This window comes from Oryx dammah, unplaced genomic scaffold, assembly GCF_014754425.2.
Source record: "Oryx dammah isolate SB20612 unplaced genomic scaffold, SCBI_Odam_1.1 HiC_scaffold_25, whole genome shotgun sequence".
In the NCBI taxonomy this organism is placed as follows: Eukaryota; Metazoa; Chordata; class Mammalia; order Artiodactyla; family Bovidae; genus Oryx; species Oryx dammah.
The window spans coordinates 30,344,091-30,362,691 of record NW_024070209.1 but is presented as its reverse complement, the minus strand read 5'-3'; the positions used below and the strand labels follow the sequence as shown (position 1 = coordinate 30,362,691).

Genomic DNA, 18,601 nt, shown 5'->3' with positions numbered 1-18,601 from the left:
CTATCCATTGGCCATCAACCTTTCACCCAGTGGTTTCAGCATTCATTCATTATTCAGTTATTATAGAGAGCTATAAGATGGTAATTTTAAATGTATCACTCCTCTACATTTATCAGCCAGCACTCTTCTATATAAAAAAGGTTTCTTTTTTTCTTCATTCTCCTCTCTCTCTCTCTTTTTAAGTATCGCTACAAAACATGGATTTTTCAAAAATGTTATTCAGTGTATTGTTCTCCATTGCTCTCATTATTATTTTGAATGCATGTTACCTTTTTATTGTTACATATGGTAAGCTGGCACGAACTTGGCTGTAGTGGAGGGAAACATAAAAACTCAGTAGTGTTGAAAAACAAGAGGTGTGCTCACATCAGAGAGAGGAATTCCTTGCTACAGAGAATGTGAGTCCCACAAATATGGGGGAGTTCTGATGAACACCCAAAACCAGGGTCATGGCAGCATCTAGCAGTGACCAGAGACAGTTATCCACACAACCACTGCCAGGGCACCCACTGAAGCAGCATCTTCATGCATGAAGAAGTATTCAGATATAAAAGGATTTCAGCAAAGTATTGTAAGAAGAAAGGGGTGATTTTAGGATCCCTCTTTTTTAGGATGGTGTTTGCATGGTCATCTGATTAAAATTTGCTTACAGATATACTACCACAGGGCAGATTTTCTAGAAGAGTGTGTTACTGATTCCACAAGGTCTGAGTCCACCATGCAGCCTCTCTGACTTCTCTAACCCCAGAGAACTTCTCTAAGACTTCTCATTTCTTCACACCACACATGCTCACAGGGAATGTCTCCTGGTTTGTATTATTCTTTCATTACTTCATGTTTTCACTCACTGAGATTATGATCCTCTCAAGGACATGGATGGGGGAGGAAATAGCAACCCCCTCCAGTATTCTTGCCTGGGAAATTCCATGGACAGAGAAGTCTGGGAGGCTACAGTCTATGGGATTGCAGAGTCAGACACGACTCAGTGACTAAGCACGCAAGGACATGGATCTTACATATCTTGTGCCCTCAATAAAGACATGGGAGGACCCCAGATCCTAAGGTATGTGATACTTCCCCATTCAGTGGGGGCACTCATTGAGACCCTGAGCGTCTATAAACCTAAATTAAGCTTTCTTCTTTGAAATCATTCAAAAACAAGTTGGCTACATGATCTGAGTGGGAACTATGGCAGAATGTTTGAGACTGCTACTATAACCCCAGAAATACTTTTAAAGCCCCAGGAATAGTTGGGGTTTGCTGTAAGGCAGCATTCAGAATTAGAGTGTCATCTGTGATGAAGTTCTAAAGCCCGAATCTTATTTTAAATAAAAAGGTGCCACTCTCTCTGAGTCACAATTTCTGACATTTGAATAGAGAACCTAGACAATGCTTTAAAGTAAGGTGCAGTTATTGTAATAGAAGAGAGAGAAAAATTCATTTCTATGCCTGTGACAGCATCCTCAAGGCAAAGGAAGCCCTCCTCATTTAATTCTGACACCATGATGTTTTGGAGAAAAGCGATCTGAAGTGACTCTCCAGATGTTTTAAAGGGCATTTAAAGCAGTCTGCAGGCTGACAGCATGAGGTTTCCCAATCACATCTGTAATTTCTCCACTCATTTAATCAAAACAAGGCAGCACATTCTATTGTCTGCAAATGTTAAGAACAGAGCTGAAGAACAGCAGCTGAAAAGGAAATAGTGAGCCAGATTATTTGGAAAGTTGGAAGAAGCAGAACCCAGAGTATAAAAAAAAAATTTTTTTAAGACAGGAAAAATGTTCAAATACAAAAATGCAATGATGCCAATATAGACCAGAGGTGGTTGAGGGCCCCCAGGGAGTGAGTACGTTTGGAGCAGCCCAGGCCTTTGAGCTGACCTACTCCATCCAGAAGAAGAAAGGCCCCCACCTCAGTAGAGGAGAATGACAGTTCAATTTAACAGGTCACTGCATTTCAGGACAGGCTGTTCAGAGCATGGAAAGGGACATCTTTCCCTCTGTTCTGCCAGAGATCTGGAAGCCACTGTTAAATATGATAATAGTAATCATCATAAGAGCAACACACTAAGCATTTACTTTGTTCCAGAACCTAGTTCTAAGCACTTAATGTATGTATACTGTTTTAATCTATACAACAGTCTTTTGAGCTCAAGACTATTATTATCATCCCTATTTTCAGATCAGGAAGTTGAGATGCGGAGAGGTTAAGTAACTTGCCTAAAGCAACTCAATTCATAAGGAGCAGAGCTAGGATTTGAGCCCGGGTAAGGCTTGGGTTCAGGGCTTGCAGACTTACCTGCAAGGCTGTGCTTAGAGCAATGGCACTGTAGGCCCCACAAAAAAGTCAACTGGAAGATCTAAGATGTATCCAAAGTAGGATCAGGGTATCACATAACAGTGGTGAGGACTGGGCATTCAGACAAGCGCTGGCAGCTTTGCTTTGCAAGCAGAGTAGGGACTACCTTTCCTACAATGGAGCTCCACCACTAAGAAGGCAGGACCAGACTCTGAACTTAGTGCTGTCCAACAGACCATCTGATTTGCACCATGAAAACAATGACAGCTGCAGCATCCTATCACATATAGCCTAGGGCAAGAGGTCGCAAAGTGGCATGCCCAAAGCTCACTGGGAGAGCTTGCTGTGAAAGAGCCTTTGCAGACTTCTCTGGTGGCACAGTGGTTAAGAATTCGCCTGCCAGTGCTGGAGACATGGGTTCAATCCCTGACCTGGGAAGATGCCATATGCCACGAAGCAACTAATTCTGTGCACCACTATTGAGCCTGTGCTCTAGAGCCCAGGAGCCAAAGCTACTGAAGCCCGCCTGCCTGTGCTCCACAACAAGAGAAGCCACTGTGATGAGAAGCCCATGCACCACAGCTAGAGAGCAGCCCCCGCTGTCTGCACCTAGAGGAAGCCTGTGCACAGCAACAAAGACCCAGTGCAGCCAAAAAATAATTACTTGTTAAAAAGGAAAGTAACTCATGACAAAATAATATGCATTTCCAAAAAATGTGCCTGTTACTGGCTACCACAGCCAGGTTCTGACTCTAGGTCTGCAGGGCACCTCGTCAGTAGGTCTGAGTCTGCATTTCTGGCCAGCAACTCCAGATGATGCTGAGTCAGTGGACGGAGGAGACTGATTTGACGAACAATAGACTAGACCCTAAAAGATCCCATTTCAAAAGTTCAGAGAAGAGACAGATATGATTTCTTCATCTAAAAGAGATTATTATAAAGGCATTCAGCCCCTAAGATGACAAGCGGGTGACAAAGAACAATATTCTAAGTGTAAAATAAAAAGAGAATTCTAGTGGGATTGTGTGGAGGAGGTAAGAAGGGTGTGTGTAATTGCATAAGACAACAGACATAATCTAAATATCAATCCCCTCAGATTCTACAATATAAATGGTGAAGGGAAACTATTGAGAAATGGCATCCAATAATCCATTACCGAATACAGTTAAGAGCTTGTGTGTGAAACTGTAAACATAGGAGAACGCCTGTGAGAGCAGAGGGAGCCAGGCAAGGCTCTTTCTCCCGTGGAAGGGCAAGGCTACTGCTGCCGCGCCAGCCTGCTGACTGAGCTCCTGCTAGATAATAGCATTATGAGAGATCTAGGGGGTTTACAAAATGAATTAAATATGATCCCCTGCAATCTCTGAACTCATTATTTTGTAATCTCTATATTTTCTGAATTTCAGTCTTTAAATACCATGCTTCAACACTGAGTCCCACCTATATTATATGCTGGTTTGTCTCAGCTGTGTTGATGGAAAGGAAGGGACCCTCCCCACCTCCACACACACACTATATACATGCATATTACACACAGACAGATACAATGAAGTGAAATCCTGTGCTAGTTTTATTTAACAAAGGTTAGGGAAACCTTGCAGACAGCAGCCCCCTGAGGAGTAAGTGGAGACTGTTTGTCATGTCACCCCTTCCAGGCTGTCCCTGACACAGCCCATGCAGCTGCCAGCAACACTGAAAAGCAAAGAGAGCATCTTGCCAGATGCAGAAGCTCAATTTTACGTCACAGCCCTTTCTTACTTGAATCTTAAGTCATTGTTTATGGAGAACATACTCAAACATTTCCATTTGAGACTGCGGCTTTCAAACTTGCTTGGCTATGGTTCACACTAAGAAATTCATCTTATATATTACCATTTGTCCATTCAATTCATGTAACATATATACACTGTAATCCTCCCAGGTCCCAGGCACTGTTCTACATACAGGTAATCCCGTAATGAACAGAATAATTTGAATTCTTGTTCTCATAAAGGTTACATTCTGCTGGGAGAGGTAGACAAGAATATAATCATGGGTCAGATGCTGATAAAGTAAATCAGAGAAGGGAGAGGGAGAATGCTGGAATGCTGGGGAAGGGAAGGGTGGTAAATAGGGCAGTCAGGAGAGGCCACACCAAGAACATAACATTAAACATAGTTCGATAGCAGGAGGAAGAGGGGCCATGTGGATATTTCAGGGAAAAAAAGGCACATCAACCAGCAAAAGTGACGTGCTAGAAGTAGCCCCAGTCAAAGTGTGTTCTGGTCTCATTTCTACCAACTGTGGACTTTAGACAGGCCACTTTCTTCTCTGAGCCTCGTTCCTTCTTTGTAAAGCAAAAGGATGCACCTTGCTCCTCTCCAAGTTCTTTTCTAGCTCTAACATTTCCCAGCATCTGTGTTCTAAGGCGTCTTAGAACTAAGACTAGCACTAAGTCTTAGTCTTAGTCTGGGCAGACTATGTATGTATACATATACTTTCATGAACATAACATAAACAATGGTGGCACAAAACGTCATAAACAGTACTACCCTGATTACATGCAACGTACTCTAATATTTTCTGGTTTGTTCTATTTCATTTTGTTAAATGCTGATTGTACCCAACTAAATTGATTTCACTATCCAAGGGGTCTCAAATAACTATTCACAGACACTGAAATCTTGGTTGTGGAACAAAGTATGGCATCACTAATACCAAAGAGTCATCTAAGAAAAAGAAACAGTAACTCAGTACCGGAGCTTTCTTCTGCCCTCAGCTTTCAGTGATCCAGAAAGCCATACACCCACACTGGCCTGGACAACCAGAGAGAAGACTGAAGTGTTAGATGGCTCAAGCCTCCAGTTTCAGTTCTGCCACTGTTTTCTCTGACCTTAAGCAAGCTACACGGCAACATGAAGGCTTAGGTTTCTGACAGAATAGTGGGAATGACGATGAGGATTAAATCATAAAATATATGCATAATTTTTTGCATATATTTTAGTAAGTGTTTACTAAGTGCCAGATACCGATCATTATGCTGATCAATATCAGCATAAACATTTAACAAGTTAGTAGTGGTGCTGGTGGCGGAGGTGCAAGTAAACTAGAGCAAGGAAACAGTCTTATCTCAGTAGGCCCTGAGGGTCTAAACTGTTAGAAAAACTTAGCTAGATATTGTAAATGCCAGTAATTATCTTAGTAATAAATGTCACAGAAAGAAGAATGTGTGATTCCAAACTGTGTTTCTTTCGTTTCTAAAATCTCTCTCCTCCCTCTTCAGAAAACTATATGGAAATGGATTTGAAGAAATACAAAGTCATGCATTCAATGGGACAACGCTGATTTCCCTGTAAGTATGTGCTTGTTTCCCCAGCTCATGAATAAAAATGAAATATTACTCTGGCTACCAGATCACATTCAATCTTCAGCAACTAACCCAGGACAAAAATAAACTTTCAAGTGCCTGGTCCTCAGTGTAGCATGCGTGTTACTAGGCAACTGGCTGACTGGAAACCCCAGAGCACCCTGATATCAAAAACAGATGCAGCCTGGAAACATTGAAGTTGACAGTTTGCTGAAATATTCAACACCCTGCTTTAGGCTCCTCCATCTCACAGCCCACTCTCTAGTCCCCTCACTTGGGTTGATGGTGTGTTAGAGGCAGTACGATTTCAGTGAAGAAATTCTTCCTCCTGGCCCCACTGCAAAGATGTTGGATAAGGCCATTTACCAGCCTAATCAGCCTCAACAGGCCCACACAGAATCCCATCTCCCTACTGCAGGGGCTGAGGGCAGGGGTGGGTAAGGAGCTCATTTTCCACAAGGTGAGGGAGCCCTGCATTTTCACCACACCCTACCCTGGTGCCCAGTGTGAACAGCCTTCAACTCTAGAGAAGCATCCCTGTTGCTTCCTTCATTGTCCTCAGCCTCTCTTTCTTTCTGTGGCCCATTTCCTGAAAAAAAGTGGCTCATTCACAAAGGTTGCAGTACGGGGTGGGGCGGGGAGGGGTGCGCTGCTTGAACCATAACAGGTAACAAGATGACTATCACCCTACAGTTGTTGAGAGTAAAACCTTACAACACGTGAAAGGCGCAACTAAAGCCAAAGTTGAGGAAAGCAAACAGATGAAAAGGCTTTTATCATTAATAAGTCATATGTATAAACTTGGGTTCCCCTGGTGGCTGAGATGGTAAAGAATCTGCCTGCAATGTGGGAGACCCAGGTTCAATCCCTGGGTTGGGAAGATCCCTGGGGGATGGAATGGCATCCACTCCAGTATTCTTGCCTGGAGAATCCCATGCACAGAGAAGCCTGGCCAGCTATAGCGCATGGGGTCGCAAAGAGTCAGACACAACTGAGTGACTAACGCTCTCACTTTTCATGTATAAACCATGGTCTTCACCAGTGCTTCTCCAACTTTAACAAACATAAGAATAACATGGAGGTTGTTAGCACACAGATCCCAGGCCCCACCCCCAGACATTGTAATTCAGTAGGTCTAGGGTGGGGCCTGAAAATCTGAAATTTTACCAAGCTCCCTGGAGATGCTAATGCTGCCAGTCTGAAGTTGAGTAGCATAAGTCTATATATAGTATACTACATACTTTAATTATAAATATTAATTAAAGACCCTATTATATTGATACCATGTTATGTAGCTTGGTGGCTAAGGAAACAGATCTAAAAGTCACTAACTGGGACTGAAACTCCAGTTCCATCATTTATCACCTTTATCTTGAGCAAGTTACTTAACCACTCTAAGCCATAGTGTTTCATCCATAAAGTAGAGCTGCTAATAGGTTTGTGTGGAGGATACCCCACCAAAATGAAAAGCTCTGTGTTGTATCCTCAGTACTTAGCACGTGCGTAGCATAGAGTAGGTGCTCACTTATTATTTGTCACATTACATAGTTAATTAATTATGAATGAATGATACTAAATATGATTATGTTTTCACGCACTTAACACAGGTCTGGCACATTCTAAGTGCTCAAGAAATGGCAGCTTTTTAAAAAGCTGTCCTTCCTATTATGGAGTAGATTTTCGCTCATTTTCTGGTGGACTTGAATTCAATGCAGGTTTCACTCTGGCCAGCTGAATCTGTTTCTGCTGAATTAAAATCAGAGGCCTATCCTCTCCAGGCACAGCACCCCCAGATGCCTCATACTGGTATTGACAAGTGTTTGCGAGGCATCAGCTGTGTTTGAAGGAACCTTCTATATTTTGAGATGAAACGAAGATGACTAAGCCCTGGTGTTTGCCCTGCAGGAGTTTACAGCCTAGGAAGAAACACTCCTAAATGGTATGTAAACTGTACACTAAGTAGTCACTAAAACAGAAGGCAAAATATGGCGCCTGGCTGGAGAGAGGTAAAGTCCTCTGGGATTTCAGGGGCAGAAGAGAAGGGAATTAGAGAAAGCCTCATGAGAGATGCATGGCAACCCACTCCAGTATTCTTGCCTGGAGAATCCTATGGACAGAGGAGGCTGCTGGGCTACAGTCCACGGGGTCGCAAAGAGTCGGACACGACTGAGCGACTTCACTTCACTTCACTTCATGAGAGATGCAGACCTTGAGCTGGGCTTAACTTGGACAAGCAGAGATAGAAGGAAAATGCGCTATGTTCAGAGGACAAGAAAAGCCCAGAGGAAGGTGCTTGGGATGTGCCCATAGCACACAAAATAGTAGCATTTAAAAAGTCCTAGATGTGGATCAAGGACAAAGCAGGAAGGACCTTCAATGCTGGGGTAAAGAATTTGGACTCTCTGCTGTAGAAAACAAGCCTTTGAAAGTCCTGGGGTAGAAAGTATGACAGGGCTGCTCAGGGAAAGTTGGTGGATGGGTTAGCAGGAAGGGCAGAGGGTTGGAAGGGCAGACACAGAAGTCAGAAGTACCTGAGGAGAGGGGATACGTAAAGTCCTTTGAGGCCCTGGTCACCTGCACAAGGAAGAAAAATAAGAGGACTGAGTATAAAATTAAGGGAAAGCAACAGATGAGGAAAAGAAGCCAGAGCAAAGTCAGAGGTGAGAAGGCAGCCAGCAGGGTGCAGCTTTGGGCAGTGAGGGAAAGCAGGGCATAAGGAGGGAGGCCCTGGTCAGCCCCTTTAGAGGCACTGAAACGCGTGTGGACTTAAAAAGGTCCCAAAGTCCCATTAGTATGAATGCCCCATACCTCATAGTTTCAAGAAAGAGGAAACCAAGATCACAAATCAGTTTGCCAAGAACACAAACCTATTTCATTCATTTATTCATTCAACACACCACATCTATTGAGCATCACCAATATGTGAGGCACGGTGTTAAGGGCTGGGTCTGCAGCGGGCAGTGGAAACAGTCCCTGCCCTCATGAAGTTTCTAGCAGAAGAGATGGACCAAAAGGCGAAAAATAAATGAACTCATTGTAGGCAGTGATAAATCCCATGAAGGAAATAACTCATTACTGAGATCTGAGAGACCACACACAGCGAGGAGACTGACTCTAGGTTAGGTGCTCAGGGACAGCCCTCACCAAGGATATAATATTTAGGCTGAGTCTTAAGGATGACAAAGCGTCAGCCCTGGCAATCATGAGAGGAAGCACATTACAGAAAGAGGGAACAGCATGTGCAAAGGGCCTGAGTTGAGCAAGAAAAGAAGTTGATAAGCTCCAAGAATTGGGAGGAAGCTGGTGTGACTGCAGGGCCATCAGCAAGAGGGATACTGGATGAGACCATCATGGAGATGTGTCAGGAGCAAGGCATCAGGACTGAGGCGCCATGGGAAGGGGTCTGAATTCTCTTCTGAGGGGAAGGAGACCCACTGAAGGGTTTGAGCAGGGCAGAGGGAATAGTCTTCAAAAGAACTGGGCAAAATGTTCCAACTATACAATCCAGCCCCATTTCTGACCCCTTCCTTCTGTAGAGGCCTGTCTAGAGCTGTCCAGAACAAGGACATCAGAGGACTGCAAAGTCCTCAACTATGCTGCTTACTAAGGCAGATATGGTGGAGGGGAGCAACCTCAGAAGGTTACCCTCAGACACCGCCAGGGGTCCCAGAGTCCCTCCCTACCATTCCCTGAGCACCCCCATTAGGGAAGCCTTGGCTGGAATTTGGGGGTTCTCCCACTTTACCTCAAAAGGTCATCCTGCCTGCCTGTGTCTCTCATGCCTAGATGGCCATGCCACTCGGGAGAGTTCCCAAAGGGACCTGCGGGAAAACGTGGTAGATAAATTTGATTTCTTTTTAGCCGAGTTACATAATGCAGAGTTATTGTTACACAGAAAGATCTGAGTTTTAATAAAACATGAGAAAAGCTGTCATAAAATTTGAACAATTAATTTGACCTGGCTGACACGAGGATTATTTGCTCACAGAGCCTGGTTTCAATGATTTATGACCACAACCGAACATAATTAAAACAAACCAAATCAGGAAGAGCCAGGGAGGTTTGGGAAGGAAATTTTCTTTTGATTTAGATTTTAAATAGCAATTGACTCTGACAACCTCATCGCTTTGAAAGTGGAAATACACCCAGGGGATGGGACGATGTGAGATGGACGGGTGCATTGTGATGAAAGGGCTGAGGCTTCCCAAGGAAAATGCTTAGTAGAAGCATATGGAAAACAGCCGCCAATGGGTGAAATGCAGGGGCTTTTGCAGTTTTTAAATGGCAAGGGTGATGTAGAGTCTTGCAGAAAGATGATAAAGAAGATGTAAAGCTATGAGATGAGCTGCCTAATTACAAAGGATCTTGCAGGGGAGGGGCAGCGGGTGTTGGTATATTTCTTTCACCACTGTAACAGTGCTACTAGAAGAATCGTGTCCCATGTTCAGAATCATCATGCCAAATATGAATGTACACTGTGCCCATTGTCAAGTGTTTTCCAGAAAGTTCTTTGAAATACCACCCTTCTCTTGTAGGAAGAAAGTGATCAAAAGTAAGCTGGCAAATCTGAGCCCAGGGACTCCTTTCCCAGTTCCCTTGTCCATCCAGAAGGGCCTCTGCTTGGAGACACCACCGTCAGGGCCCAGATGGGAGCTGCTCAGTGGGGCCAGGCCAAGCTGGTCCTGAGAAGTTTACTCTAAGCTGTAGAATTCTGCAGGCAAGAATACTGGAGTGGGTAGCTGTTCTCCAGGGGATCTTCCTTGACCCAGGGATCGAACTAGGGTCTCCGGCATTACAGGCAGATTCTTTACCGTCTTAGCTACCAGGGGATCCCTAAAAAGAACAGAAGCCCTCATGTGGCTACTCCCATTGCAGCTCTTGGGTTCCTTAAGAACAGTAGCCTTTGACCCTTTTTTCCTATAACACACATACCTAGTGATGATCAGACACATAGCCCAGACTGGTGTAGGAGGCAATTTTCTATACAGGCTGTTCTTCCTCCCCTTTGTCACCCACCAAAAAAATGTACATGCACGCGTGCTCAGTCACTTCAGTCGTGTCTGACTCTGTGTGACACTATGGACTGTAGCCCGCCAGGCTCCTCTGTCCATGGGGTTCTCCAGGCAAGAATACTGGAATGGGTTGCCATGCCCTCGTCCAGGGGAGCTTCCCGACCCAGGGATCGAACTCCAGTCGCTGTGGCTCCTGCATTGGCAGGCAGGTTCTTGACCCCTAGTGCCACCTGGGAAGCCCAAGGAGAAGTACACAGCTGAAAGAAAAAGTCCAATTAACATGATGAAAGTGGGTAGCTTTGAATGGACGCTACTTTTCTTTTAAGATTTGCAAACATCAGTATATTACTATTAACGAACCCTGAGCTCTCCAAGGTCACGATGGCTGCGAGCCTGGTACAGAGTGCGCTGCACTCGCACCCTTCAGCCTTGAACACTGGAGCAGCATTTCTGCCCTGCCCAGCTGCCTGAAGTAAACGTGCACAGCTCCAGGGCAGCAGTGGGAGTGCTTTCAGTGGTAGGACAAAGGGTTCCACTGAGAGAGGGGGAAACTGCAGGGAAAGGGCAAAGTCAAACACCCAAGATTTCACAGTTGTGCCAAAGACAAGAATGCCGTTTTTGCATTTTACCTATGGCCCCTCCTTGTTGCCTCCACCCCTGAGCACCACGTACATGGGCTGCTCCAAATGTGCATGTGTACAGCTTTGACTGTTTACATATGAGCTGAAAAACCCACTAAGGGCACTGTCCTTCCCCTCAGGGAGCTAAAGGAAAATGCACGCCTGGAGAAGATGCACAACGACGCCTTCCGGGGGGCCACGGGGCCTAGCATTTTGTGAGTACACTGGTGCCACCTCCCCTCCCTACCCGGTGCACCCCAGCAGGCCTGCTCAGGGTGTCCAGTCACATCATCTCCAGCTGGGTTTGCGGGGGAACCAGTCTCTGCATGGGAAAGGACTACCCTAACAAAGCACCACCCACTAGGGAGTGAAACAACAGAACTGTGCTGTCCTGCAGTTCTAGAGGCTCAAGTCTGAAACGAGGCTGTCAGCAAGCCAGCTTCCTCCTGCAGGCTGCGAGGGAAGGACTTGTGCCAGACCTCTCCTGGCTCCTGGTAGCTCCCTTTGGTTGTGGCAGCAGAACTCCAGTCTTCACAGGGTATTCGATGTGTTTCTCTGTCTCCAAATTTCCCCCTTTGTACAGAGATACCAGTCATATTGGATTAGGCCCTATCCTCATGATCTCATTGTAACCTGATTACCTCTGGAAAGATCCTATTTCAATTAAGGTCACATTCTGAGGTACTGAGAGTTAGGACTTCAACATATGAATTTGGGTGAGACACAGTTCAATCAGCATCAAATATGGTGGGCCTCTTCAAGTGCTGGCAGAGGGGGTCCGGTGTTCCCTGGGATCCCCTCATAAGAATTAAGGTTGAGTGAGCTCCTGCTGTACCAGGCTCTCTGAGGATGCAAGGAGCAGAGCCAAGTTCCCTCAGTTAATGGGCACTGAGCATAAGGACACATGGGAACATTAAGAGGAACAGGAGATTGAAACAGTAGTCTCCTGACAAGGCCTTGGGAAGCCAGAAACATCCTATAGAAAACGACTGCAACTACAGCCAGGCTTCAGGGAGAAATGCAAGAGGGCTCCAGACACGCCGCAGCTCTAACAGCAGGGGCCGCCTCACCTCTCCGCAGAGGTGCCAGCCCACTGCTTCCTACTCTGGCACCCCATCACTAATGCCTTCAAACACGGCTTGAACACATCCTGTTTACCAGGCACCATGCTGCAGAGACAGTGGTGGGCTCTGGTTGACGCCCTATAAAAAAAATTACACTATGGAGGCGAAAGAACGATGAGCAGGCAAAGTGATAAACAGGCACATGACTTTAAAATGAGAAAAGTATTGAGATGAATGGAGAGAGTAGCGTGGAAGCATTTACAATAACATAGGTAAGACAGAGAGCTGATGGAAATTGGCTGTATGACTCAGGGAACTCAAACTGGGGTTCTGTATTAAACTAGAGGAGTGGGAAAGGGTGGGAGGTGGTAGGAGTTTCAAGAGGGAGGGGACATAGGTATATCTATGGTTAATTCATGTTGATGTATGACAGAATCAAACCAATATTATAAAGCAATCAGCAATCAACTTAAAATAAATAAATATAATTATTAAAAATGAGAAAAGCACTAGAAAGACAGTGAGCAGTGCAGTAGAGTTCATCTGTTTATTCACTGATTTTTTCAATAACTGTAAGTCCATACTATGTGCCAGGCACTGAATTAGGCATCAGGGAAACGGCAGTGAGTAAGAAAAGACAAATGTCTCTGCCTTCATAGAGTGGGGAAGATGGACAAGGCTCAAATGAATAAAGAAAATATGTACTACACCAGATGGTTGTGGAGTGGAGAAACTTAGCTGGCTGGGCAAAGAGAGTTCTCAGGAGGGGCAGTTAGTATTTTCAGGAGGATGGTCAGGGAACACTGTCCTGAAAAAGTAGTCTTTAAGCAAATACCTGAAAGAAAGGAGGGAGCAAAGTTGTGTGCGCATCAGCAGGAAGAGCATTTCAGTTGGAGGAAACTGGGCAGGATCTGTTAGAAGGACAAAGAAGAAAATAACGTGGCCGAGTGAGCCAAGCAAGGGAAGGGCCCAGAGCAGGGCAGAGAGGTGGCGAGAGCCAGGTCAGGGGGCCTATGGCTACTCTTTGAGTGAGGTGAGGAGTGCTAAGGTTTTGATGAGAGGAAGGAATGAACTGACCCAGTTACTCTTTATACCCCAGTTCCTGTCGGTGTCTACTCATGATCTTGTCTGCTTTTCTATATTCCCCCATTATAAGCCCCAAACTCCACTTCTTAGCCCCTGCCACTCTCAACTCCTGACTCCTCCCTAACCCCTCTCTCCTATCAACTCCTGGCTTCCTTTGGTTCCTAGCTCCCACCACTATCAACTCCTGTCACCAGTCTGACTCTACTTATTTCTATTATCCTGAGTCTCTCGACATCCTAACTCCCGCCACCGAAACCCCCGACTTTCTCCACTCCCCAGCGTCTGGCATCATCAGTCCTACATCTTCTCTGTTCTCCACTCAGCCTCATGATTTCTGCTTCCTCGTGGCTCCCACTGCCTCGTGGCTCCTGCTCATTGCTTTCTCTGCAGTCTCTCAGCTTCTGCCATCCTACCATAGGGGTCTCTGTCTACATGTCTTGTATTCAAAGTACTCCGGTCTAGCACACCCTACAGGCAGAGTTCTTACAGCAAACCGGCCACCTACTTGGGCAATAAACGGCTAAGGAGAGTTGCCTTTGGTCAGGTACAAGAATGAGTGAGTATGGTCGTAAGACACTCAGCGTGACAGTTTTCCCTTGAAAAGCTGCTCAGCCTGCCTGCTTAGAAGTGACTGTGAGCCCTGAAGGCATTTACATTGACTTTTTCAAAACAGTGGGACCAGTCCTAGGTCGCTTACTACCTAAATGATTATCCGCATTATACCCTTAGGGTTTAAGTGATATCTATAAGCGTTCCTCCCATCCACATCCCCAAAATATTTCCCCCACGAGTCACTCAGTGAAACTGAAAATCTTATCATCAGAGATTTACTCCTTTGTAATGAGACCTTGCCATTTATAGAATCCTAACTTAAAACATATTACTTTCACTCCAAAATAATAAAAACAAAGAAATTCACCAGTCCTATAAAGAATCAGGTACTCAATTCCTAATACATCTAAGAGAATAACTCTGTAAAACAGAATGAGAACACTGGTTGCCTAAATCAATAAGGGCAGAAAAGCAGTAAGAGTCTGCCATCCCCGAGGCAAATTCTGCCACCCTGATTACTCCACCAAGGACCAATCCTAGTCATCACGCCCATGTCAAGTTCATCTGTCCATCAGTCACCCACTGATCCTGTCCACGTGCTGGGCACTAAGTACTGGGTCAGGGTGCTGAAGGGGGTTGTGCTGCCTGAAAATCTTCACAGTGTATCAGCAGGAAGATGGGAAGAGTTTTTAAATGCCCACTTATTCTTCCTTCTCACATTTAATTTGTTTGGTGTTTTCTTGCACATTGCCTCGGGTTTAGAAAAGCTAAGGGGTTCAGGACCTTGTTTGAAAAACCCCGAGCTTTCCACACAATTCTGCTTGCATGACTGAGTGTTCGCTTGCTTTGGACTGATGAATCCAGTTTGCCTTTAGAGAAGGTAGATAGATGATGGCTAATGCCACATAGTGGCTCTTAATAGCATAAGCAGCCTGTGCTTCATGAAAACCTACTCTGTGGAGCTTGATCAACAGACACAGGCATCTGAAGCCCTAGATACTTCCGCCTGGGGTAGAGCACAAAGCTGATGTTACTGCACGTGCCTGCTCTATCATAAAGCAAGTGGCTATTTCACTTCAGCTAAGTGGAGGGAGGGAGAGGGAGGGAGAACGAAAGCAGGAGAGGAGAGAAAGGGGATTCTAATGGATGGACAGTGGGGTGAATATGAGGGAAAACACAACGTAGCTTTTTTGAATTCAGATCTTAATGAGAGTAACTGAAACGGAGAATCAGGGAGAAAGCAAGATGGAGAAAAAAATGCCTGAGAACCTAGAATGATGCTATTGTTGAGACAAAGTTTCATTCTATGAATCAAATACATTAAATAAATAAGTAAGCCTTCTCTTTTTTTTACTTTTCAGGGATATTTCTTCCACTAAACTGCAGGCCCTGCCTAGCTATGGGCTAGAGTCCATTCAAACACTAATTGCCACATCATCCTATTCTCTGAAAAAACTGCCATCGAGAGAAAAATTTACCAACCTCCTGGATGCCACATTGACTTACCCCAGCCACTGCTGTGCTTTTAGAAACTTGCCAACAAAAGAGTAAGTAAAAAAAACAAAAGGTAGAGCCTGCCAAGCTGTGGCAGAAACTCAGATCTGAAAAGTCAGTTGGTCAGCAGCTCCCTGCCCTTTTACTGCCTGCCATCTAAACCAGCACCACAGTCACCCATAGTCATGGGGTCATTCTCAGACAGACAAGAAGAAAATGAACTGTCCTGTGCCTCCTGAAAACTGATTCCAAAGAGTCGATTCACCCTGCAGCTAAAAGACCCTTGTCACTTATTCTGAGCTAATTCAATTAGAGCCTTAAATCAGGCTATAATTGCAGTTGCAAAATGACTTACAAAACTGGGATCTCAAAGATCAGCTAGCTCTAATCCTTATCAAAGAGCATCATTTCTAAAGAAGTGGGGGAAGTAAGCTCAATAAGGTCAATTTTACCTAATGTCTGAATCTTTAGTTAAAAAAAGAAAAGACACAGAACACTACAGAAGGTTTTCACTGCTTTTTTTTTAAAAGCTATTTCTCTCCCGGCAGAAGACTATATTCTATTATAGAACAGAATCCTAGCTCCCTAAGGATTAGCTTGGTATGGGAATGGAAAAGGCAGAAGCTCCTGGCTGGTTTGTGGGTTTGTGACCAGTGGTGGGTTGGGGGAGGCGGGGTGGTCTTACTGATTCAATTAATTCATTTCGGTCCAGAATGAAATGGCAGGATATGAAGGATTTTACTCTTTCCTTAAAGCACTCTCTCCCAGATTTTTTTCCCACTGTAATGCATACAAAGAAGTACTTTTTTTTTACATTGCAACCCAGTAAACACGACGCATGTAACTGAAATAAAACAGAGCACTACTTGACCATTTTACATGTGATACACTGATATTCTCGTTTTTCTTTCTTTTCCATGATTTTTTTTTAACTTTTTGTTCTATATTGGGGTATAGCTGATTGACAAACAATGCTGTGATAGTTTCGGGTGAACAGTGAAGGGACTCAGCCATACATATACGTGTATCCATTCTCCCCCCAGACCTCTCCCATTCGGGCTGCTACATAACATTGAGCAGAGTTCCATGTGCTATACAGGAGGTCCCTGTTGGTTATGCTGGTTAGCCAGCATACACTGATGTTCTCTTGTCTATTTTATTTCATGTTTGGTTGCTTTCAACGCTAGTCTTGATTCACCTTATTGCTTTCATGACCCACTAATGGGTCACAACTCACAGCTGGAAAAATTGCCCTAAAAGAATATTATACAGCCTAAGAAGATTCTCAAACAATTAATTAGATGAGGCATTAAGAGAGTGTCACTAGGATGCAACTGTTTTTGGAATCAACCTATTTACAATCAATCAACCAGCACATGTTATCATCGTACACCCATTTCATACCTCACATAGGTAGGGAGGTATGGATCTACCTGAAGTCTGGGGGGTAACCAAGAAGACAGGCCATTCACTGTGCTCAGAAAGCTGTGTGCCACTAACTGAGCTTCAGAGAACATTAGTTGAGTATTCACCATGTTCCAGAAAAACACTGTGCAAAAATCTGAAGCTACCAAGATAAGTAAGAGCTCATCCCAACCATCAGAGCCACAAGCAGCTATTTGGGGACAACACAAAAGACAGCCGATACTTAGGTGCAGTACAGAAAATGTTATGATAGAGCTGAGAAGAGAAAACAGTACTCTGGGAGAACAGAGGGAGAATTTCCAAATGGCAACAGAGCTTATGGAAGACTTCCCCAGGAAGTGACTTCTGCTGAGCTCTGAAGAAGAGGTAGCAATTAGCTAGACAGGTGTGACAGAAAGCATGCCAAGAAGATGGAATAGCTTTTGTGAAGGCACAAAGGCAAGAGGCCATGGAATGAAAGTCATTCAGCAAAACCAGAACAAGACAACTTACGGTAACAGAGAGGAGGATGAGTGAGGAGACCAGGGAGAGGTGAGCCATGAGGGGCTCTGAGTGTAAGGCCAAGTCGCTGAGAGGATGAGGAACCACTGGAGAACTCAGAACAGAATCACTCAGACTTGCTTCTGTAAAGTAGCACTCTGGGCGGTAAGTGAGCAAAGCTGGTGAGAGAACAACTAAGACAACACACAGTACGGATGCTGGTTTGGGATAAAGCTGATTCTGCCCATTTCCACTTTTGTGGGAAAGGAGGCTGCATCCCTTCTGAAGTTACTGACATGTTAAAGCTTTAGTTCAGGGGGGTTTTATTCCAGCAGATGAAAGGAGAGACTACTACCACCTCTGGGTTAAAACAAAAGTGGGGGGACATTACACAGCTGCAGGCCAGCACTAAGTGAGAGGGTAATGCAGTCACACAGCAGTTGTCTTGATTAGGATGACAAGTTTCAACTGACTCCCTCTCTGTTCCTGAAGTCAGAAGCCTTGGATGCTAGTGAGGATGGAGAGCGTGAAGCTGGGCCAGTGGATGTTTGTGCAAACTCTGGGTCAGCCCTCTGCCCTGCAGCTGCGGAGCCTGGATAACCCACACAGCTGCCTAGGCAGATGGCCCCCAAACTCTCCTTGGTGTTTCTGATTAAAATTCCAAAAGAGAGAGAGTAGACAGAACTGAAGGCCAAGAACAACCACATTTCCTGTTCATTGTAGACTGGTTTATGTGGAGTATCTCTAAGTATGAGATGCAGAGTCAGCATCAAACACACACACAATCTCTCTTTCTCACTCCCGCTTTCTTTCACAAGCGAAATAATAAGCTGAGTAACTTCTGAAAGTGAGTCCAGTAGGTCAAATAGTCCTTACATATTCTCCACCATCCTGCTTTTACACAAAGTCATTCCTACAAGGGATTGTCTTGTTAATATTGCTAACGTGCTAAGGCGCCTCAGTCCTGTCCAACTGTGGCAGCCTGTGGATTGTAGCCCACCTGTAGGCTACAATTGTGGGCTCCTCTCTCCATGGCATTTTCCAGACAAGAGTACTGAAGTGGGTTACCATGCTCTCCTCTAGGGGATCTTCCCAATCCAGCAATCAAATTGGCAGGAGGGTTCTTTACCACTAGCGCCACTTGAGAAGCCCTGTTAATGTTGGAGAAGAATAATAAACAGAAATATCCATCTTGAATTACCTCATTTCTCTTTCCTCCTCAGG

At 44.8% G+C, this 18,601-nt stretch overlaps 1 protein-coding gene across 1 annotated transcript in view; it reads left to right on the top strand.

The window, feature by feature from the left end:
* Positions 1–18,601, top strand: part of LHCGR (luteinizing hormone/choriogonadotropin receptor) — a gene marked incomplete at its 5' end in the record, with an annotated part of 41,962 nt that overhangs the window by 12,143 nt on the left and 11,218 nt on the right. The window contains 3 exons of the mRNA XM_040225681.1: positions 5,561–5,629; positions 11,417–11,491; positions 15,340–15,525. Of these exons, the coding sequence (XP_040081615.1) occupies positions 5,561–5,629; positions 11,417–11,491; positions 15,340–15,525 (330 nt within the window). The remainder of the gene's footprint in view (positions 1–5,560; positions 5,630–11,416; positions 11,492–15,339; positions 15,526–18,601) is intronic.